At 36.5% G+C, this 25,325-nt stretch overlaps 1 protein-coding gene across 13 annotated transcripts in view; it reads left to right on the forward strand.

Annotated features, from left to right (window-relative positions):
- The window catches only part of QKI (QKI, KH domain containing RNA binding), a 137,621-nt gene that overhangs the window by 74,575 nt on the left and 37,721 nt on the right, over positions 1-25,325 (forward strand). For all 13 annotated transcript variants that reach the window (XR_012689706.1, XM_075203282.1, XM_075203284.1 and 10 more), the window contains one exon: positions 3,176-3,319. Coding sequence is in view for 12 of the 13 variants with exons in the window: in XM_075203282.1 (XP_075059383.1) it covers positions 3,176-3,319 (144 nt within the window). In the remaining variant the exon portion in view is untranslated. The remainder of the gene's footprint in view (positions 1-3,175; positions 3,320-25,325) is intronic.

The following is a 25,325-nucleotide window of genomic DNA, read 5'->3' on the forward strand; positions in this document are numbered from 1 at the left end:
GACTGTGACTACAGCTGATTGTGGGTGTTCACAGCAGTTGGCATTTCCTCCTGACAGTGGAGGTGACAGTCAGACTTGCTGTCACTGTTCTACACAGCTGTCGTCCCGATTTGTGAGAGCTGAACACTCGGAATGCCGCCAGCAGCTCTGTCTCCCGGCACCTTCATGCCACTTTTCTGAGGTTGTGTTTGTCTCTGTGCAATTTGTACTGGGGCTGTAAGTCTGTGCAAAACATTGGCTGGCAGTAGTTTGGGTCTCTATACAAAATGTAACTGGAAGTACTGGATATGGAGTTGCTGCAAAAGATGGCTCGGTACTGGGGAGCTCCTGTTTCAATAGCTGCTAGGACAGCTGGGGAGTTCCTGCAGGTGGTTGGCCTGTTAAGGTGGAGGGGCGGAGTTCTGTGCAAAATGTGGCTTGGAGGTGTCTGGGCATGAAGTGGCCTGCAGGTTGGCTGGCGTGGTGGTTGTCTTTACGGTAGGTCAGCTTGTAGTTTGGTGATGGTGCGGTACAAGGTACTCTGGATTCAAATGATCAGTGGCATTGATTGCACCAATACTTTCCTAATTTGTGGCATTCTGGAAATGAGTTGGTACATCAACATAAACAAGATCCAGTTTTGCAAAAGTTTGAGCTCCCCTGGTCTAGTGGCCCCCGAACTGTGATTCTCAACAAACCCCTCTAGTACCACCAAAAAGCCATATTTGAAACATTTTCCATTAAAACTCACAGGTAAAGTTTCCAAAGGCTGTAAAACCAACTACATACTTCCTTTAAGATCTCAAGGTATAATATATTTGTCATAACCTCCTAGCTTGGGTTCATCATAAGTTTAATCTTTTGAAAAATAAGTATTAATTGTTTGTTAATTTGGGATGCAAAAGTGGAACACACGTGAGCCATTCCTAATAGCGATACACAAACTAAGGTTTGAGAAACTACTGTAAGACATTGAGATGTTGTATTTCTACATCTTTATTTTGCAGTATGAGTCAATATTTTTGTCTTGACCAGCCATTGTAAGTGACCAAAAAAATCAACAATAAATATAAGCTCTATTTAATGAATGTGTTTTGTAGTACGTTACACATTTTATTATTTTTAGTGGAAGCTATTGTTCTCAGCCATTTTATTCTGTTTTCAACAACAGGCTTACATGAACAAAGTCTGATGTGCATAAAAAGAATTCCATTCACTGCCTTATCACAAGTGCTTGTGGTTGTTAGTGGTAACACTTTTTTACAAAGCAACTTGTGTGTTCAAGTTAATGGGCCTCTAATAGACACATAATTGGGCTGTGATGGCTGTCTTGTCTCAAGTCTCCGGAGATTTCGTTGACATTAAACAATCTCACATCTCATATTATCCATGCCACATGGGGCCTTTTGTTAACTGACATTATATTTTATTATAACATTAAGTCACATAACATTTCAATTGCCAAAGGAGAGAAAGTTGCCCTGTACACAACAATGTTATTTTCATTTTCTTTTCCTTTTTTCTTTTTTTAAATCTGTTAGAGCCACATCCATTTGTAAGAACATAATGGCTACGTTCATCATTTAGCTTTGGCCTGAGTTGCCACTAATACTGCATCTTGTATTGGCTTCTTAGTCATTAGAAGGTCAAATGCACAAAAGTAATATGAACCTCACAGAACATGACATTGTAAGGTTGGCGCCCCTGAGACAGGTGCTTAATTCACTGTTGTCCTAAGTTGCTCTTTTTCCCTTTAAATCCTCTTCACTGCAAAGTTAAAGGCAATGAACACTGTCTAACAGTACAGAAATATTGCATGTATTAGAAATTTGATTGCATGAAAAAAGTGTGTGGAGGAGATGCTCTAATGATACTGGAAATTTTATGTTGACAAGCTGAGTAAGCAAACTTGTACAACAAATGTCTTTTGGCAGATGCTTTTGTAGAAGATTAAATTTTGCACATTATGATTCAGCATTCCTGCACTTGAATTATATTTATCTTCTTTGTATTTATTTATTTTTATAGAGACTTTTAAAATTATTAAATTAAACACAATGAAGCCAACATGACTCTTAGCACGAATTTCATTGACCACCAATACAAATTTTGAGTGATTATTTTACAATGTGTTATATTACATAATTATGATTGTTTTAATGTTTGCAATCTATTGTTGTTTCAAGGGTGTTAACTTAATGTGGTTTCAGTGGAGAAATGTGACTTTATATATAGAAATACAAATAATTGTCTGCAATGGGACTCTCTTGGGATGAACAGACTTTTGTAATGATAAAAAAAAAATTGAGCGTGATTCAAGCTGTACCGATCAATAGTGACCATACAGCCCAATCATTTCAGATCAAATAAAGCATGTCTTGTTTATATGAGAGTTGGTTTGTAGTAAAACTGGTAAGGTTATGGCTGAAGCAGGCTCTGTAGCGGAATCTAAGAAGTGTAATTTCACCTACACAACAACTTTGTTATGATGGAAATTTACAGAAGGCTTTTGTATATGTTGGATTATTGTCACAAAATTTAGTTGGTAGTCCTTTCGTTACCAGAGAGAGATGAATAGGTTATACCTGTAAACGTGCCTAATATATTTTGGTGTAATTTCTATTTCACATTTCCTTTTGGTAGGAGTATTTTCATCTTCTTTATATTACATTATTGTCACTTGTCTATTGGTTCGCACTTCAATGACACTTCAAGATCTGCTACTTTCCCAGGTCTTTGTATATGAAATGCTCATTGAGGCACTTATTGAAGTTCGGAGCTATGGTGTAATACCTAATCACTCTTCTGTAGACATTCCTGTTCTATTCACATAGAACTGCTGTGGTCTCTACACACAATGCTGGTAGTAAAGTGCAGAACTGTTGTTTGAAAACCTCTTTTCTTATCCAGTGCATCAGTGTCTTGAGTTCAGGTTTTCTGCAGATATTTGCAATTACCATTTAAATCTAGTTGCTTTATATTTAGCATCTTGTGATTGAGACTTGATGAAGAGTTTACTGTCTGGTAGATTATCAGCATTGTAGTAGTGTAAATATTTAGCATCCTATGCAATCAAAGAATTTTAAAAATCACTAAGTCTCACACTCCCCATTGTAGTTTTAAGATTTAAAGCCACAGATCTATGAAGTGTCCACAATTTAGCCCCCATATTTACAATATTTCCTTTTGCTTGTAGGAGGAACAAAATCGAGGAAAACCAAACTGGGAACACCTGAATGAAGACCTGCACGTTCTGATCACAGTGGAAGATGCTCAGAATAGAGCAGAAATGAAATTGAGAAGAGCAGTGGAAGAAGTGAAAAAGTTACTGGTTCCAGCAGTAAGTAAATTATGTTTTATATCTCTTTTTAGAGTAAAGCTGGGTACACACCTACACATTTTTCATGCAGATAACATGATAAATGACCGTTTGGCAGGCCCGGCGCTCCCATTAGGCAAGGTTAGGCACTTGCCTAATGCGCCGGGCTCTGGAGGGCGCCACAAGAATGTGAATTACTTTAAAACTGTGCGGCGACCGCTGACCATACCTGTCACGGCCACCGCACAGCATTCAGATGCACGGGGGAGGGGGGGAGAGGCTATTGCTTACCACCGCCGCCTCTCTGCTCTGTCTCCTCCACTCACTAGTGTCAGTGAGTGGAGGGGAGGAGACGGAGCAGAGAGGCGGCGGTGGTGTGACAAGGTAAGGAAAGACGGGGGGAGGAGGGCACCGATTTTTTTTCAAAATGCCTAGGGCGCCATGGACCCTAGCACCAGCCCTGCCGTTTGGTCCGATATTGCAAGAGTGTGTAGTCTCCCACGATCATGTTTTGTCATATCAAAATGCATTGCATCATTTGGTTTTATAACTTAGACATGCTCATGGGGACTTTCAGTCGTTGTAAACATTGTTATAGAAATTGCATTTGATGTAAGATTGCATAGATGTGTGCCCAGTTTAACATTCCTAGTGGCAAAATGCAGATGATCATACACACTGTGGCTTTTGGCCCCAAAAAGCTTATTGATCCTGATTTGGCCAACTTAATGGATCCGAACTGCTTAATCTTTAACACTTAGCCACATGTCTATAGTTTACTCTGGTCAATTGATGGCTCTGCAGACCAGGTGGATTGGGCAGTGTTTTGGCTCCTTAAGTTATACTGTGACACAACCTGGTACAACTATCATAAGCATTCATATCCATATTTAAAGTGCTGATTTCTTTCTGTAGTGTTTTTATAGTCTTGAATATAATTTAAATGTTTTTGGTTTTTTTTGGGGGGTTTTTTAGTCATTGCAAAGTTGTAGATTACAATCCTTTTTAATGTCCTGTTTAGTCTTATTACACTAATTTAGGTTGATGATTTTGTAAGGTAACGAACTACACTGAGTGACCTCTACATTTCAGTAACACAGCAGTCACTGTAGAGTGACATTACAAGTCAGATTTTACTTTACTTGTCCGTTCAGCATCTGTCTGTGTGAGAATGTACATTCCTGCAGCCTTTTGCAAACTAAAGACCCTTTAAACAGCCATGTGAAGGATAGTGTAGAAATTCCAATGGCCCTAAAGCAAGCTGTTAAAGTAATGCTACATTTTTGAAGCAGCATGTTCAGGTTCAGTGGATATGTATCAGCTAACAGGAGCTTCAGGTGATATTTTTTCCTACAGTGTGGTGTAAAATGTCTCATGGGCCCCAGGCCTATCAAGCAATTCTGTGTAATGTTTATGTAAGAAGTTTTGTCTTCTAAAACTGTACACTTGGCACTATCATTTAACTGGGATTCTTAAGAGTGTTTTCTATATTTCTCTTTTTCCTCCTTCCAGTTACACAAACTACTTTCTTATTTTTGTTTAATTATTAATAAGAAGAAAAGCAGCACAGAACATGTGCGCATTAAATCCGAGCCAATATGGTCTGGTGTTTGAATCGAATATTCTATAGTTGCTGCAGCATAGGACAGGCACATTAATGTACCCATGAACTCTCCTAAATTAGATAAGGAAGTTCTGCTTGTAGGGCACTGTCCAACCATCCAAAATTCCTGCCTATTTGTCCTCTGTGCTGGGAATGTTAGGACGATGTGTCCCACTGCTTGGGGAGAATGGATACAGCACAGGATGGGGGGGACATACTTCATCATGCCACGGTCACATTCCTTTTTGGAGACTTTCGTATCCTATTTCCAGAAACTCAAATATATGGGAGGTATGCGTATACCTACTGCCTGGCAATACTTTATATTTGTATAGGGACTAGTGTATTACCATTAAGAATCTGTTTTTATCATTAGTCTAAATTCTATAGGATTATAATCATGCCTGCTAATCAATGCTTTTCGTTTAGAGATGCACGCTACTGACACTTCCAATCAAGTTCGTTATTTTAAATACTTTCTGTGCTTCCCTGTTCTTGTTAGTTGTCAGTAAAAGCAAGTTATCACCATGCTTCACAATATGTCGACTTGGGCCTGCCATGATCATCTCAAATACTAGTGCTCATTAAATACTTGATGCCAATGCTAAACTATTATTTGATACAATACACTTTTTATGAATTATACACATTTAAGATAATCGTTTTTGACTGTATTGTTTATAACACTGTCAGAGTATTTTAATCTGGAACCAACTGGATTACATTGTTGAATTTGTATAATTGGTTCTTAAATTTTTTATTTTTTTTAAATGTATAAGCCATGTCAGTTATTTTAGACAACAGCTTACAGGGCTGTGAAGTGGGGGTGTCAGTGGTTGTACCAGTCACAAGCCATAATCTGTCATAAAACCTCCATAAGAGCCACACTTTTTTTTCTTAGATGATATGAAATAACGGGACCCAAAGAAAAACACTTCACAGTGCAGCCGCCAGTCGCATCATGGGTAGAGGGAATTATTTATCCTGTCTGAAAGTGCTGCTTTCTGTTTTTGCTGTGTATTTGACTCTAAATAGTCTAGTCTCAGTGTATCATTATGAGGGTTAATTTTCAAGCATTATCTTATATATTAAGATCATTGTTCTGTTTGTCAGTCTGGTTATGCATTCGGACACCCCTGCACCTATTGGGATGAAACCAATGCGAGATCATCCAGTTGGATTATGGCCAGATCTTAGGGGGGGGGGGGGGGGTTAGGGTTCCGGTCAGACATCCCGTTGGTGTACGCTAGATAGAAATTTGACCTGGGGGTTCTGGGCCTTCCACTGGATGGATTTGGATGACATTTAATTGTAAAACAAAAACGACACTGGGCAGTCACCTCATTGGTGTGTTGGAAGAGCTGCTGAGCTGCAAAGCTCCTAATTATTTTTAAATGGTTGACAGTTACATCCAACTCATTGTTAACTTAATAACTTTAAGATTTAAACCTGGGCAATGCCGGATACTGCAGCTAGTAACAAATAAGAATAATACTGCTCCTACTTTTATGGAGAAAGTATGTAGACATTTCAAATGACACACATTTTCATTCAGACGTGTATTCAATCTCACAGGTTCTAATGCTATACTTTGTCCATAAGCCTAAGACGGTGACATCTGCTAAATTGTTTTTTCTTTTCAGCTTTTCTTTTTCAGTGTGTGAGAAAGAAAGGCAATTTCTTTTTCTATCCTAGCAATATAGACATGACACCGTGGTATTTCAGCGATAGTAGAAATGTGAAATTAGAGCTCACACACCTACAGATTAATGTATCAACACAACGAGATTGAGCTGCTTCTTTGGAGGCTGAAAGAGTATTCTTTGAAGAGATTTAGGCTACAAAAATATCAAGGATAATAGCATAGCATTTTCAATGCCTGTATAGAAATTCAGTTAACTATTCATAGTGCTGGGATTCATAGATACATCATACTTGAATATTATTTTTAATCAAACAGTAACACCAGTTGGGCTATTTACACCACTTATGTATTATTCTGTATTTTATGCAATGATTTAAGATTAGGGAAACCTGTTTTTTGTCCTAGTAAATTTAATGTCCTAGTTTTTTCAATGCTCTACCTTAGTCCTTTCTCTCCTAGCTGGCCTAATGTGGTCATATGCCTTTTTTGGTGCGCAAGTTGTGAAGTTTTAAAATCTTATTCCCAAAAATATACTACACATGTTTAGAGACATACAAAGAAAGTACACCAGCAGATGTTTCAGTGTAGACTTTTATTGCAGTGGTACAGAATGATCATATGTAAAGGTGGGGAATATTTACCCCACTCCTCTGAGTATTCAATGCTTTCAGTTCTGACCTCGATCTGTATTCAGCATTACTTATCTTGATTCCCCTGTCCCTTCCTCTTCTAATGTTGAAGGGTGATTAGCAGTTGAATGCTTTTCAGCTTGCTGTTTACTCTAAGCTGAAGCATATGATTTTCAGTCTAGGAGAGACGCAGCGAGAGTAGCAGCTGAAACGTTTGGGCATATTGTGCGCCTGCCAGCAAAATATATATGTGGGAGGGAAAGTATAAATTTATACTCTGGCATTTTCTGCACTGTTGGACTGTGCTACTTTTAGACTCTGATCAGATCATTTTACTGGATTACATGAAGTGTTGCGGGTGGTCATACCACTATTCATTAGAAATATAATTAACAGTTAAGCTACCATTAAGGGTATATTTAGTTCTATTTTAATTGTTTCTTCTAATTCTTGTCACTAATAAGAAAGGTGATTTAATTTGTTAATCCTTCACTTATTAGGAACACACAAGGCCAAATTCCAATTGCAAAATGCCAAATTTCATGGCTAAATGCAGAATAAGGCGAGTGTTTTGCGGACATTTCTGCACCAGAGCAGAAAGAGATCGTTGAAATAGTTTCAATCTTCTTGGAATGCACTGGGACAGAACTCTGTGGCCATATGGAAATTTAGAAGTACTGGTGTAGAAAATGTAATTGAAGGAAATTTGATAGTTTTCCAGTAGGGGGAGTGGAAGTATGGCATACCATCATATACAGGCCCACTTCGACCCGTACGTATGAACCAGATTAGAAACCTGTTTACATGTGGGAGTAGATTTATTAAACCTAAAATGTAAAAGTGGTAGTTTTTCCCATAGCAATCAATTATATTCTAGCTCTCTCATTTATCTACTACTTTCTAGAAAATGATACCTAGAATCGGGTTGCAATGCACATTACCTCCAATTTTTAAAAGGTTTGATCTTTATCTCGAGACGAGCAAAAAAAGTTACACTGAATTAAGCCTGCATAATATTTTGACTACTGTCATGTTTATTTAGTTACTCATGCAACAGACTATAAATTAATATAAAAGTTTCTGCAGTATGACACGCCTGTAGTATTTATATTTGTAAGTAATATCCCTCATTGTGATGGTTCAAATATTCCTTATAATATACAGAAGTTGAACTGGCTCAAGTCTCTATTCTCATTTGCATGCCTAATTATACGTGGAGATTTATTTATCAGACATTTGTTGTTTTTAGATTTTTTTTTTCACCCCTATCTAAATGGAAATGCTGCATTAATGCAGAAATGATGTCTTTGATTCCTGAAGACCTGGCTGCAATAAGAACATGTCTATTTTTTAGGTTTTCCTTTTTCCAGTGAGCAGGAATGTGGGAAATGGGTGCGGGTTGTCTAAATTAAAACCGGATACGTCCATTAGTTTTCGAAAGGAAGTGAACTGTCTGTCTGGTTTATTTTGGTATGTGCATGTTTATCATTTGTAAATGTTGAAAATACTATTGTTGATTTTTTTTTAATTTTTTATTTCATTTTTTTATAGACGTTTTACAAAGTGACAATGATGAGTGTGTTTTATAAAATCACTCTTAATAGCAGGAGCTTGAAATTTCACTGTCCCTTTCCAATGTACTCACAGTGCACCCGACACTGAACATGGGAGTTTCCATGCCAGTGCACTTAAAGCAAGAGTTTGGAAAATGGCCACTTGGCTTCCAATTTTGTATCTTAAATGGCTTTATACCAAAAATGTACAACATATTCATCACCTTAACACAGCGTGAATCCAGCAGAGGTGCATCAGCATCACAGCAGGATAGAACGCTTGATTTATAGGATAACCGTATTTTGACCTTGGCTCATCCTTGCCTTCTTTCTTACATATTTTCCTGAAGTCTGACAGCCTTGGAGCATGTTAAAGTATGATGTGTTGATGTTGGAATGTATCAATCTCTGGAATCTAATGTGCCCCATTACATACTATTACTTTTAAAGAGCATGACAATGCATCACAAAAAATATCAAGTCCAGTTTGTAACTTGATAATTAATTGCATTATTTGGAATAAAATATTTTTTCTTATGTAGTATATTCCACCGAGTGACCAAGGAAAAAAGCTCTGCTGACAGTCAAGGTGAAGCCAATTCCAACTTGAGTGTTAAATTTGCAAGAGGTAGTAGTATCCGAGGAAGCTTTGCTTCCTCAGATACTACTACCTCTTGCAAATTTAACACTCAAGTTGGAAAAATTGCCGGGACATTATATTTGAAAAAATGAGATGTATAAATGAATCTTATATTTATAGCGAATATAAGGTTGTTTTTAAATTCTATATGTGCAGGTGGCTGTAGAGCTGCCAGTGGTATGCTGGCCTGTGCTGTGTTTATCAAAGTGGTCAATGCATTTGTTGTGGGCTTTAAAATAGAGACCAGTGTACATGTTCTGACGACTGCACTATCTGCCAGTGATAGCTAGCTCTAAATGTGTTTTGCCTGAGGCAAAACTGTTTACTGTGTTTGCTTGCCTTAGAGGTCTGTCATATGAACTCATCATCAACATTTATATAGCACCAGCATAGTCCATAGTGCTCTTCAATTGGGAACAAACTCAGTGCTAAAATAATACCGACTATTACAGAGAGATAAGAGGCTGCTTGCAAGATTACAATCTATAGGACAATGGGCATTTGATACATGAGGTTATGTGCTACATATTGTGAATAGGTCCATCCAGATTGTAAATGTAAAATGTGTGTAGTGGGCTTATGAACTCAAGAAACATAGCTCCTGCACATGCCTCAGTTTTATAATGCATTGATTCTGAACCACCTTTTCAGCTGGAACTCCAATAAGTGTGCCTCTAGTCTCCAACATCTGACAACCAGGGAGCTGCCAAAACAGGTTCTGGAGCACCATTTGGGGTACTGGCTCTCTGGTTTCGCATTTGTTATAATGTGAACAAATATCTTATGATTGCTGTAAAGTAGCTAGTTTTATCACCCTTGAATGTGGTGCACCATTGGAATAAGGATTTACTGGCATGGGTATCTTGTGTGTGTTCACATTTAAAAACACATGGTGTTCTTTATTACTTAGAACTTCTGAATTTAGTTTAATTTAGACTAGAACTGCAGAAAAACAGTTTGTAAAGTGGATATATTGATAATATAGGTCTGTTCTCTGAAAGCTAAATAAAATCCACGTTTAACACTTTAAAGTTTGCGCTGTACAAGCTCTATGAATGTGATACTTCCAGACTAACTTACAGGACAACATGGATGCCTGACCTACAGTGTAGAAAAATGTATTGGACTGCTGTTTTCATTCAGCCGTGACTGTTACAAAAAGGTTTGTTCACTCGTAAATACATTTGACCTTGAAAGTGATGCTTCTCAATATTGAAGAGATTTGTAAACGTGTCAGTAAAGTTTCAGCACAAGTGCAAGATATACTTTAGCTGTGACATATTAAGGCCACTAATTAAAGATAGCTGAACAATATCTATCTATAGTGTGTGTGTAAAAGATCACACATTGTAATCAAACTTATGATGGTCAAAATTGATTACTTTTTATGTGTAACTGAATCTAAGCTTAGTTAATTAAATCAGCTATTTTAAGAACTGAAGCAGAACGACCAGATCTGCCTGTGTATGGCCGCTTTATTTTTACCCCCTTTGTTTTCTAAAACGTGTTACTTAAATAATTTGAAAGAAATTTATTGTATTTCCACTATTGAAGCCACTTTTTGTTTTTGTTTTTTGTTTTTTTGTTTTTTTTCCCAGTTTTTTTTTTTTGTCCGTACATGCAGGACATCACTTTAACTTTCATTATTTATCATCATTTATTTATATAGCGCAACTAATTCCGCAGCGCTGTACAAAGAATATTTGTCACTCACATCAGTCCCTGCCCCATTAGAGCTTACAGTCTAAATTCCCTAACACACACGGACAGACAAACACAGACTAAGGTAAATTTTAATAGCAGACAATTTACCTTATAGTAAGTTTTTGGAGTGTGGGAGGAAACCAGAGCACCCGGAGGAAACTCACGCAAAAATTGTGAGAACATACAAACTCCACACAGATAAGGCCATTGTCGGGAATTGAACAACACAGATGCAGAAGTGCTAACCACTAAGCCACCGTGCTGCCCACTTTAAGAGAGCATATCATGGCAACTCGCATTAAAATAATAAAGAAAATAAGCAGAGACTGTAGACCTTATTTATGTTACTTTTTATTTATCACTAACCATCTTTAAATGAATAAGCTTTGTGTGTTTTTGACACCACAATCTTCAGGAACCAAATTGACAAGTGGCTCACAACATTTTGATGCACAGATTAGCTAGCCCTTCCCACTTCATATGAATACCCTGTTGTCTAAGTTGGTTAAATTTTAGGGGAAATCTTTCAATGAGCAATTTTGTTCAGATAATAAAATTGCTCAAAATTGGCATAATTATATTTATAATGTTCTAAACTCTCCAACATTGAACATTAATTTATTTTAAAATGAGGTGATTTGTAGTGATTTTACTCTGCTAAGCAAAATCACCATGTATTTGAATAGGCCATGTATTTCAATGGGAGCAGAAAACCCATTGAAGTTCATTGTCATGAATGGATAAAGCTCAGCCATTTAAAAGCAATGCTTACATTCTCGCTGCTTGTGATTGGCTGAGCAGTTAGTAATTTCCAGCCCCATTGAATAGAAATGGGTCTGGTGACAAAGCAAGGAATACTACTATGGAACTGGTCTAGCATGTCTGGGCTGACGGGGCATGCTGGTGCTTGTAGTTCCACGATTCCCAGCTAGCCCAACTAGTGGCTACAAGGCAATTGTTTGTATTTTTGAATGACTTTATGCAGTATTTTTACTTTCTTTTCAATTGACAATGCATTTCTATGGATTTCTGCACCCATTCAAATGTGTTGCAATCATTGACCTTTGGCTGATATTTGCATTCTAATATGCAGGTCCTTCTAGCTCCTCCCACTTCAACACATGCTCATCGATGTGTCCTCTGTTTTGATGTCTGATGAAAATAGGTGATATGACTAATGAGATGCATATAACAATCCCTTTATAGGGATATCCCATAATTCATTTTAATTATGTAATTTACAGCTGTGCATCTGCAATAGTGATTGCTGACGCAACAAATTTGTCCTGCATATCAGCAGTGTCATAATCAACCCTGTCCTGGCTCAAAAACCAATAGAAACTAAACATGAAAGTGAGATTTACAGATGGAACTGATTTTTGACCCTAGCTCGGTGCATTGACATACTTAGGACATTATTCAATTTATCACTTACTTTTATCTGCCCTTGTTTGCGCGTTTAAAACATAAATCTGAATTTGACATCAAACTTTTCAACATCTTCTGTCAAAAGCATCCAGTGGAATTGTTACTGCTGTATCCCTTAGCTGCTTCTGAGGTATTCACTGCGCTACCTCACAATGTTGCGGCTGATCTGTCTAGCAGCATAGCAGAAACTTTAGCCCCCCCAATCACTCAGCCCCTGAGGACCTTATTCAAGATCGGTCAAGTTGACTGAAGTGACATCATCTGCTTTCAGGCATCATAAAATAAAATCCTTTAGGCAAGTAGTCATGAAGCAAAGATCCACGTCCTCCCTGTAGACTAACTCACTTTAGTTGCAGGCATTCACTGTTCCCTGTGTATTGCATGGCATTGTAGATTCATGGGTCCAACAGAAAGTCTTACCCTGTGTCTTTCCCAACCAGTAAAGGTGTGACACTATTGCCTTTTTTTTTGTGCCACATGTTTAATTTTCAGTATTGTAAAGATGATTATCACCTATACCTTTCTAAAATTTCAATACTTTAAATCAGAATCCATATACAGCCTGAATTCTCTTTGGAAAGACTTAATATCAGACGTCGTTGCCATTTTATACTAATGCCACATATTCCCTTCATTATTTTAAAATTTAATTTCATTTAAACAAAATATTTTTTTTGTGCGTTAAGCCCTTCCTATGTCTTAGAGCAATCATGACAGTGATTTTAGAGACTGTCTTAATTACATGTGTCACGATTGTGTGTAAGAATTTTTTTTTTGCATTATATTTCATGAGATGTGCAACTGTAAAAAAATAAAATAAAAATGCATTTGGTGAAATTATACTCCTTTTTAGTGGGAGAAAAGAACAGGGAACACCCCTACCTTATCAGTTCCCTTGTATCATTTAAATAAATTTGTTCTGCAATATGAAATGTTGCTTCTGTGTGTTGGCTCAAAAATGATCTCTGTCATGAGGCCAATAACTATTTTATAAGGAATGTCCACAATTCACCCTACTCCTTTCATTGAAGCTACCATCTAGGCACACAAATCCTGTCGCAACAGGTGTATTTGGACAAATATTGGAACACAACATCAGAGAAAAGTTGCATGTTTTGTATACAAATGTACAGGATTCCCTCTTTTTACCCCAGCTGCCCCCCTGCTTTTTTTTCTAAAGTTACCCTTGATTACCACCTGGTGAATTATCTGTAGAAATGTTCATTAACCTGTATTAATTCCATTACATAGCACCTTTTTATCTAGTGCCTTTCTCACTATACTACCAGATTTGGACAATGTTTTAAACTGATTGTGAAGAGGTAATATTTTTAAATTGATGTAAAATACATAGGGTTGCTTAAGTGATTTGTTTGTAGAAATACCTAAGCAGGCACAGTTGTCCTTTAGGAACTACTTTAACTTATGCAGAATGCATAACAATATGCATTAACAATGCAAAAAAATTAAACTTTGAAGATGCTGAATTTGTGACAAAGGGGACATATTAAATCCTTTATTATGTAATCTCACTAAAATAGATTAATTTCGATAATTATTTCAACTTTGTCTAGCAATGTCTGTGGCAGTCTCCATAATCCAGTCAGTCATGTGCATGAGACTATAGCATGCATTTGGATTTTCACCTTAAGACTTTCTGGAATTCTTTTTAAGTGCTTGTAATCGAAGTTTAGGGCAGTAAACTTTATGCAAACTTGCTAGTCTAATGGCAGCTACCCACTGGTAGAAAAAAAAAAAATGTGCATCTATTTATTGGTGTGTGTGCAGGTATGTTTTACAGAGTTTCCTTGGTATAGGTTTAAACCGCAACAATAGTGTAGCTTTTTTTTTTTTTTTTCCCATCAAATCTAAGTGCATCCTGGCTTTATTCTGTTTAATACTTCCTTTATGATAATCATCCAGGCATCTGCTGAATGTGAGTACAGTAGAATTATTACACACACATTTTACATGATTTACAGAAGTGTTTTAAATACTTTTCCTGGATTTTCCCTGTTGCCAGATTTTACACCAATTTTACTGGTCCTATGAACAACATACAAGGGTTTGATACTGTGGGGCAGATACTGGGTTGGACAAATTTGCATAGAGAAAAACCTCTAAAAAGAGACACTTTAAAATAGCATATATACACCCATAGTCAGAAGCATTTGAACCATCCAGCTCTGCCATGGTTATGCCAGGTGTACCTCAGATACATCTGCACCCTGCCAGGTCATAAGCACAAGAAACGTTTTTCAAAATTGGTTTTTGATAGAGGAAAACTTATTTGCTATGTCTGAAACAGCAATAAAAGTCTAAGATATACTGAATAAAAATATACTATTTTTATGAACTCTATTGCTGACCTGCCATATTTGAGCACCTCTAGAAGATGTGTTATGTTTATGTACAATAAAACCCCTCTCCTTTCTCGCAATGTTTGTTTTGTCCATTGGTAACTTCCTGACTTGGGACTTTATTTGATTCACCAAGGCATTGCTGATCACTAAAATATGTGAACCGCTACAACAAATGTACTCATATGAATTCTTTTTCTTGGAATTGGAAGGCTGAGTCATATTTATAATAAGAAATATCTATTTATAGAAAACTGGTATGCAGAGTTAATGCTTCACAAGGCACACTAAATGGTATAATTTTATAGACTTTATAGAGAAAATTCCTATCCCTTACAAGATGTTTAAAAACATACAAAATGCGTAACATAAAGGATTAGGATATGATGAATTATTTTGTAAAGATTAAAGCATTACCTCTGCGTCTTAATTTTTTTTTTTTTTAAATCAAATATTTTTTATTGATTTTTTTTTTTCCCAAACAAAACATAAATAAAAATAACAAATAGTTCCATTGTACATCGTACCTTACATTTAATGAGTGTATCATTAGAAAAAAAGGAAAAAGACACTGAGTTAAAGTTGGTGCACTCTAAAGTCTCCAAATGGTGATTAGAGAGATCAAGAAACAAATATTAAAACGTAGCTTTTATTATAAACAAAAAAGGATTTGAAAAATAATCTAATTTATTATTAACATAAAAACAGCAAAATATAAGGGATATGTGCGATAAAAGTGATAGTTTAAAAGAGAGGCTGTGTGTGATAAAGATCTCTGATATGAATTGCGTTGGTTCATAAATAGGTATGTGGATGGTATCAATTATATATTATATTTGCTTATAAATTAGTGATCCCCAATTGTCTATAAAGAGAACAAAATCTTCCTTCACACTGGATATTCAATCCCCTTGTTACTATTGTGACTATAATTGTTGCAAATGTTGAATATAGGGTGATTACTATGTAACTTATTGTATTTAGAAGCATACATATACCATATATTTTCCTTCAGTAGACTAGCAGCATTAGCAGCCTATCTGTAATCCTTATAAGTAGCATAAGAAAATAATAGTGAAATTAAAACCTAATGCTGCCAAGGCTGGATATAGATTGGCTTATTAAAGTAGAGCTATATACTAAGCATATAAGTTATTGGTCCTCATGAATATATCTTGAATCAGATCACTTTAGATATCTAGATTTCTAATTTTCTACCCAGCTTGTCACTAAATGGTATATTATACTCCTACCCCAAGGCAACTAGCTATAATAGATCTGTAGTATCTGTCTAAGGTAGTTCTCTGTTATTAGATTTAACATCGAGGAGGATGACAGAAAGGTATTCACTACCTAATATGGATCTAACTTTGGATAGGGGCAATAAAGGATTGATATTCCAGATATTATAATTTGACAGAGCAAATCACACACACAGCGTGAACGCTGACACGCGTTTCGATGTGAAAGCTTTTTCTAGGCAACATCATACCTTACGTTTGAGTGTAATTAGTAGATTATTTCTAGATTTTAAACTTTGTATTAATTACATTTGTAATGTGATGTGTTAAGAGGTATAATCATATCTATCCTAGATATCTCTAGACCCAGCGGGGAGATGTTAAAGAACATGAATGACAATGAATCAAGTCTCTCAGTATAGTTTAGTCTTCTAGAACAGTATGGAGTTAGTAATGTGGAGAGGGGGAGAATGAGGCGTTGGTGGTGGGAGTGCTTAACCCGGATCAATGTCGGCGGTCAGAGAGTGCACCGCATATTTGGAATTTGTCCATCTGGACCACACTTTAAAGTATTTCAGGAATGATGTGTGAATTGAATTATGCCTCTAAATTTTTAAGATGCCCGACCCATCCCAGCCCCCACAAACACTTTTGTATCCTATAGAAATAACACAACTAGCCGTTCCATCACTTAAAGCTATGTGTAAAACTTTTGGTTGTCTCCAGGAGCATTGAATGGACTGCTTTACTCTTGAATGTTTATCTCCTCCTGTTAATTCACTGCAACTATCACAATACAGTTTTCTTACTTTTAGATTTTTGAACTATCCAATAATAAGCACTTTGTATGTGATGGGACCTTTCTGACTAGGTTAGTGATTGAGCTTTCCCCTCTCTGTTTTTTTTTTATTTATTGTTTCTATATATTATTTGCTATTGAATAAGATGAAAGAAGAAAATGTATAGTATATATTTTGGACAGTTATAACCACTAAATGGGAAGTTCGAGAAATTCCACTCCAATTTTTAACATTTTCCCATTGACCTACAGCTTGTAGGCTTCATTGACTACTGCTTATTCCACTTGCAGAAAAAAGCATTTAGCGCCTCACCTATATAGTGGTTCATCTGTGATCATGCTATGTAGTCTACAGCATTCCTGGGGTGCCAACACATTGTTGAGAGGTTTGTAAAACTAAGCTTTAAGCAAACTGTATATGAGAATAATGGCATACTGTGTAGATGACTTAGGGGACTTTTACTTAGCTGGAAATGACCTATAAATGTTTTGTTTCAATTTGACCATGATACCTTTTACAGGCTAACTTTGGCTGAACAATATTGGTGTACAATGCTTAAATATATTCAAAATACACTGGATATTTTGTATTACAGATATTTTGAAAAATATATGTAAACGTTTTAACAAAAAAAATAATTTATTTGGCATTTTAGGTAATGTCTTTTAAAGTTTACATATTGACAATATAAAAGGATTGCATGTTTTGCATAGGTCTCATTTTTTGATTACATTATTTGTAGTAATGAACTGCTCAGCATGAGCAGCAGTATGAGAATTGCAGGGATTTTTGTACAGGGCGGTGTTGCCTCTGTTTTCCCTCATGTACGTTTTAATTTGAGCGACCAATCTGTCTGGGGACCAAGAATACAGTAATTAGCAATCTCTCCTGACTGTCAGAGCAGAATTGCCATTTTAAGGGTTTAGCCGTAACATAAAAGGGATTGGTTTGGACCTGCCTGTCTGCCAAACTAAATGAGTTGCCATGGGAATTTTCAAAAATTAGAGGCGTTTCTTTAAAGTAGTTTGGTGAGTTTGAATAAACCCATAAATTACTGGAATGAAAGGTAAAATTTCTTCTTCATCTGGCATAAGATGAGCAGCCAGTAAGGCTGTTATAAAGCTGCTTACATTCTTAATGAGGAAGAATTCATCCATGCTCCTTCATAGGCGATCAGCTTATTAAGGCTAAACTGTTTCTGCTAAATACAATACAGTAAGCACATTTCATAAGACATTTTACTTGAAACCCCTAGAGTAAGACCAAATGAAATAACAAGTGCATAGTTCCAAGCATGGATTGAATACCCTTTCGGTAGATTAGATCTGTTTCTGAGTAATCCAGCTAAACATCAATGATTTGTATTGTTTCAATATATATATTATGCTGGTATTGATTTTTAACTCCTGTGTATGTGATGTTCAAGTGTATGCCTGACAGATCAATGTGTAAAGGCGCACAAAGTGCCAAGAAAAGTATAAATAAAACAAGAATGGGTAATGTTGGTGGCTTCCGGACTTGGGTTCTGTTAGGTCACACAGTAATACGTTTGCAGTTGAAGCTCACAAGGAATCTAGGTTGTGACCTGCTGACTTGTTCCCCGGCTCAGATGCTGCTGAAATGTGAGAAAATGGACTCTGTGCTTTCACAAACGCCCAATGTGATGAACATCACTTATGCTTGTTTAACCTTCACTTGTAGTCAAGAAATCAGTGGTAGCAATCAGAACTGCTGTGTACAAGCGAGCAGTAACATGCTAACTGCACATTTCTTTTGTAAATGTGCAAACTGTTGAATGATTCCTCTTCCTGTTCTTTAATTTACAGTCATATATTAGGATGTCTTAGCCTATTTTATTGTATTTCTTTAAACTGTTTATATTGCTCTATGGGGGAGTTTCTGTAACATCCACTGAGTCTCTGCGAGACTCCAATGGCAGTTGGCGCTGAATTGAATAGCCCCCTGTATATCTACACAGATACTAATATTGATGACGGACACACGTCCACTAAATTCCACAGCTGACTTTAACAACTATTCTGATAAAAAGTGGGTTTCTGGATTGTTTCATATTGCATTTGTTACAAGTAAGAAGAAGCTGTTTTTATTACTCGAGGTGTAAAACGCTTGTGTTCAACTTTTCGTCTCTCCAGTTCATGTTGATTCCTAACCCAGTGAGCCCTTGAACCTGTGCAAAGTCATTTATGGTTTGCAGTTACTATAGAAACTGTCTGAGGAAATAGGCTAGTTGGAAGTTGCTACACCATTATGTTACTGCTCTTTATTCAGAATAAAATGGCCTTTATAGAGCAGTTGGTCAAAAATAGGTTATTAAATAAGGAACTAATAAACAGTGAGTGACCCAGGTTGAAGATTATTTTACTTTCCCATCAGACATGCCTGTGTTGTGTGGACATATTGAGAATTATTTCACTATGAAAGCATAAGCAAGTGAATCAACATCAGAATTTATGATAAGGTGTTTAAATACAGCTTTATTTTAAATGGTATATGTTGGCTTTATATCCATTGTAGGCATTATATGTAGTTTATGATATTTAAACAGCATATTGTACATTCATTAAAATGAAAATTACCTTGCACCAGTGTTCTCCCCAGCACCTTTTTCCCAGGGGGCTCCATCCGGCTGTTTTTACTATCCACCCGGCTCTTGGAGCCCAACAGAGTCTATTATAATAGGAGAAACAATGCTTTATTCTATTATAACAGGTACTATGTGAGCACTACAGCCAGCAGTGTGTGTTAGACCACTGACAGGCCAGTCCTGGCAGGTGTGGGCAATAACCTCCAACATTTTTCATTATTATTGCAAATTATTACAAGTGCCCCCACCCGGCTGCTTCTTGATGCCACCTGGCTGGCAAAATTTTCTGGGGAGAACACTGTGCACTATTCAAATTTTGTCTTTAATGCTGTCTACTGTTTTTGGAAATTATATGTGAAAAGTTTCTGCAGTTATGATGTCAATATATTATGAATGACTACATATTTGTTTATTTAACCCTAACCCCTAGAGTGTTTTAATAGCAAATTTGCAAAGAAAAGTTAAGTAGTGAGTTTCATTTTATTCCCATTTTGAATTCTTCCTTCTGGAAAATGTTCCATTCTATTCCCAAGTTCCTTTTTTTTTTTCTGTGTAAGTAGCATTCATGATTTCTGAGAGGTTGGAGCATGTGGAAACAGCTGGTGGAAAAGATTCCATTAAAATGTGATAAAGCTCAGTGGTAAGCGGCCAGCTGTAATGGAAGGGGTGGACAAAACCCAACAACTGCAGCCACAAGAAGCTGCTCAAAGTAGCAGTCTTCTGTAATGTCCTATCTTATCTTTAGTTTAAAAGCCATTCAATTCCTAGCAGGTGTCTCAGATGATAGAAGCTGCAGCAGGGACAATAAATTAGAAAAATGTGCTACAGGAACAGAGTGTAAAAGGTAGAATTTAAATTGATATATTTTTGTGCTAATAAGAGTTTAATTTTCATCTCTGAACATCCGTGCTAGTGGTGATTAAAACAAAATTGCATTTCTTGGCTTGTCCAGCAATCATTTATTCCATAAGACTTACATGAGCATCAGTCTTAACATTTACAGTTCTCACATTTTTGGTTAGGGAGTGTTTACAAATGAGTGCTGCTTTCCCACAGCTTGAAAAGGAAGATGGTCCTTATGCGCAGTCCAGATCAGGATTTGTTTTATTTTATTTTTCAAAATACGCATTTCCGGTCAGGTTTCAGATAAGTGATAGTATTTGCATAGTGTTCATGTAAACATTAAACTGATCTAATCCTAGCCTATGATACTTTAGTTACTATCATAGTAACTAACTACGGTTAGTAAATTGTCCCTCGGGGTAATTAAAGTAGTCCTATCTTTCTAAAACCTTAGGTTACAAGGGCTATTTATGGATTACTGCACTGTATGATAAATGTGTAGATGTAAAGGTACTTAAATTCCTTTATAGTTTTAAGCACAAACATGGAAAAAAATGTGTGTATATAAAACATAATATTTGTATTTATTCTTTTTACCCATTTGAAGAAATTTCTCCATCTTCTTGGCACAATATGTAATTGAAGATATATCCTTTTTATTCCCTCAGTACAGATCTATAGACAGATCTTGTGGTACAACATCTTTATATCCGTTTTAGGGTTATATTATCGAACAGGAAGATATGTCTAGGAGAAGTAGGAATCAGGTTAAAGATACCTTCAATACGGAAATAAATGCTACCTCTCCACTCAAATTAGTTTGAAAATCCAGCCTGGTGTCACAAATTTGTAAAGACATTCTACAATCTGGAAACACATAATTTTCCAGATCAACACGTTAGACGGGTTATCGCTAGTTGTTTAACCTGGATGGTATTTGTTAGGATTTATTAAGGTGCTACACACTGCGATCACTACTTGAATAGCGTCAGTCAGTGAATTCTATCAGCTGGCTACCGCTGAGATTCTAATGTAGTGGTTCCAACTTTTTTTTGGTGCTGTGACATATACCATATTATAATTTTATATATATATATATATATATATATATATATATATATATATATATATATATATATATATATATATATTTTTCTCCTTACACCTTGCCTAATGTACAAACAAAATATAGCCCTTCGACAGTATCTGTGGCCTATATTTATCCAATATGTAAGTATTTTCCCATTGACCATACGTTTATGTGGAAATTTTGGTTCGGTATTGTGACACAGCGATTTGTAAATGTCTGCGCTAAGCTAGTTTGCAATTTGTTAATGCGATAGTGTCCTAATGTTTAGAATATTTTTAAAATATCATTCACGTTAGAAGGATGACTGTGTACAGCATTATCCTTGTAATGGCATTACGAATTAATGTCACGCTATGGAAGCTAACAGTGGTGTTGTAGGAAGGAGGTGAGGATAATAGTTCCTTAACAAGAAATGGAAGGATATATTACTCATAAGTACACACCTCTGCGGTTAGTATTTGACTTCCTTTGATACATTATCTGTGCTTAATTGCTTTTAAATGTCTTACAAATGTCATAATTCCAAACAAACACAGTTCAGACCCTAAACATTAATTGTTCATATTGCCTGTCTGCTGACACATTTTAAGTGGCAATGATTATCACTTTAGGCCACAAGGGCATGCAACTTTGAGGTCATCCAAGATTTAGTCTATATAAAAGATAATTCAGTGATCCCCTGGATCGTAACACTTCACCCAATATCTGATAGACCAGCAACCCAGGTAATGAGGACACTTAAATTGACTAATAAAAAGGAATAACTTTCTTGCAAGTCCAGGTTTCTGTAGTTCTTGTGTTTACTTTGATAATGCCATGTTGCTTCAAAATCTCAACATGTGTGAACTGCTATTAGGAATGCTTTTTATTTTTTCTGTAATCACAGGTCTAGTCATGTTTTAATGACCTAAATGTACATTATGTAAATAGTTTACTTGAATTTATTCCACAATTCTAAATTTTCCCATGAATTTTCATTACTCTCCAAGCTGGCAATTTTGGTTGTAATTACAATTTGTAACTGATAATTATATTGGAATAATTTATTTAGCTTGTTCAGCATGAAAGTTTATTTTTAACCTTTTTTGACAACTTTTGGTTCAGTGTAGCTGCTCAATAACTTAGATTTGATCATAATGCATACCGGTTTCATCACATCCATGTAGTGCAGACCTTATTTTTACGAAGCTGTTTCTAAAACTGAATTACATGTACACTTTACATCAGCTCTTGCTTAGAATAAAAGTGATCCCATTATAATTTAGAGGTAGGCTGGATTGTTTTTGATGTGTTCAGTAAATTAAACTACTTTCTCCAGTTGGTAATGTTCTGCAATAACTGCAGGTGTTTTTATTATCCTATGGCTACCTCTAATCAGCAGAGTAGGTTTTGTTTTGGTGTGTGTATATATGTGTGTGTGTGTGTGTATATGTGTATGTGTATATATATATATATATATATATAATCTAAAAGTAAATGAGAGGAGGCGCACACTAGTGTAATATGGCAAGTCAATGGAGCCAGGTGAACCAAACCAGAAAAAGAACTAAACCACCAGAAATGAGTGAGAGCTTCCCACCAAGTGGGTAGCGCCTATATCTGAGATGGATAAATAGAACTCATAGACTAGAGAGTCACACACGGCCAAATGGCATTCAGAAGGTAGAAAAACAGGTCACACCAATATAGATGTACTCGTACCGGAAGCCAATGGTTTAATGGCTTATCTGCAGGATGTCACGTAGGCTGTGAGGATGTATTCAATCTTCAGCCACCCTTGGCTATCCCATAGGTTACCTCAATATAGAAGTACACAGATATAGTATCCAAAAAAATTCAAGTTTATTAAAAACAGTAGTAACTTACACATCCAGAAGCAGATGACAAGCCTATCTGATCAAAGATGGTAGTAGTAGCAGTAACTCAACGCGTTTCGTCTGTACAACAGACTTCATCAGGAGCAAACACAGATATAACCATCCAAAAATGCACTTCTATAAATAGTGCCGAGCGCCATTTTGCGCATGCGCACTCAGAACCGGAAGTGGGGCAACTGTACATAAGCAGATCCCATCTCCCAGCGTTAACCATTAGGCCAATAAAAATATTAACATACAGAAACATATATATTGCTCAGGCAACATTCTGCCGAGCAAGTAAAGGACTTACTTTCAAATATGCATACAAATTGTGTCTCGCTCATGCGCGCATGCGCAATGGCGGCCGGAAGCGGGGCACACAGTCCTTTAGAACTCCATTTCTATAGATAGTGCTAAGCGCCATCTTGCGCATGGGCACTCCAAACCGGAAGCGGGGCAACTGCACTATTGCAGATCACATCTCACGGTGTTAGCCAAGAGGCAAATAACAAATAAAAAGTGCTAAAATATTAATTGCTCGGGCAAGCAAGTGTATACCTTATATTCTAACATACATAAATATATACACAATCTATCACGCTAGTGCGCACTTGCGCAATGGTACCGGAAGTGGGGCACACAATAATACCGTGACCCAACTAATCGGCCACATCATCAGCTGACCAGCTTAACGGACAAAAACACAAAAAATAATCATAATAAATAATATAAAGTCTAGATGAAGCACAATCTAAACCATACCATAAATAGATTCAATCCCAAATGGAAGTAACGTGAAACGCTGAGCAAACATAATCACAGTATAAAATGAGATATCCTACTACATTACATGTTAAACATAACACAAGGGTAAAGTACCTGTCTAAAAGCTAATCAAAAGATAATAAAAATTATAAATTAAAATTAAAGAAAAGGAGCCACTTCAAAACCTTCGTTTAATCCAAGCGGTGCCAGTGTATTAAGTGTGTATATCCAATACATCTCCCGCTGCGCTAATTTCTTCCCCAAGTCACCACCTCTAGGGCCCTGTACCACATGTTCTATTGCAAGGAATTTAAGATGTTTAGGATCTGATTGGTGTGCATCAAAAAAATGCTTAGACACGGAATGGCTTAATACTTTGTTCTTAATATTTCTTAGATGTTCCTGAATCCGCAACTTTAATAATCGTTTCGTTTTGCCAATATATCTTAGGCCACAAGAGCACTCTAAAAGATACACCACGGATGAGGAGATACAATTCATAAGACTAAGGATTGTATAGCTTTTACTCCTATCCGAATTACAAAATTGTTTGTTGTTGGTGTTCATATAACGGCATACATTGCAACGATTGCATTTCACGCTTCCTTTGCAGTCCAAAAAAGTAGTAGAGGGGCGGCTCACATTGGTTTGGAGCAGACTTGGAGCCAGCATGTCCTTAAGACTGCGGCTCTTTCTGAAAATAATATTAGGTCCATCTGATAAAATCTTGGTTAAAACTGGATCTCTCTTGAGGATGCCCCAGTGTTTCGTAAATACTGATCTAATTAGAGTTTTATCCTTATTATATTTAGTAATAAAATTAACCCCTTCCTGTTTGGCTTTATGGTCCTTCTTGGTAGAATCTAACAATGAAGATCTGTCTACATTATCAATTTTGTTGAGAGCACCGGCCAAGAGAGACTTGGGATACCCTCTCTCCAAAAATCTATCATGATAGATTGCTAATTGCTCCCTACACACTGTAGGGTCACTACAATTGCGCTTCACCCGATTAAATTGGGAGAACGGAATGCTCGTTTTCCATTTCTTTTGGTGGCAACTCCCAAAGTGAAGGTAACTATTGGCATCAACATTTTTAAAATAATTTTTTGTAATGACCCAACCATCTTGTTGAATTAAGATGAGGTCTAAAAATTCCACTTGGCTAAAATCGTACTTTGCTGTGAACTTCAAATTAAACTCGTTATTATCAAGAGTACCTATAAATTCTTCTAGGGACTGCGGATCCCCCGCCCAGACCA

This window comes from Mixophyes fleayi, chromosome 3 (assembly GCF_038048845.1).
Source record: "Mixophyes fleayi isolate aMixFle1 chromosome 3, aMixFle1.hap1, whole genome shotgun sequence".
In the NCBI taxonomy this organism is placed as follows: domain Eukaryota; kingdom Metazoa; phylum Chordata; class Amphibia; order Anura; family Limnodynastidae; genus Mixophyes; species Mixophyes fleayi.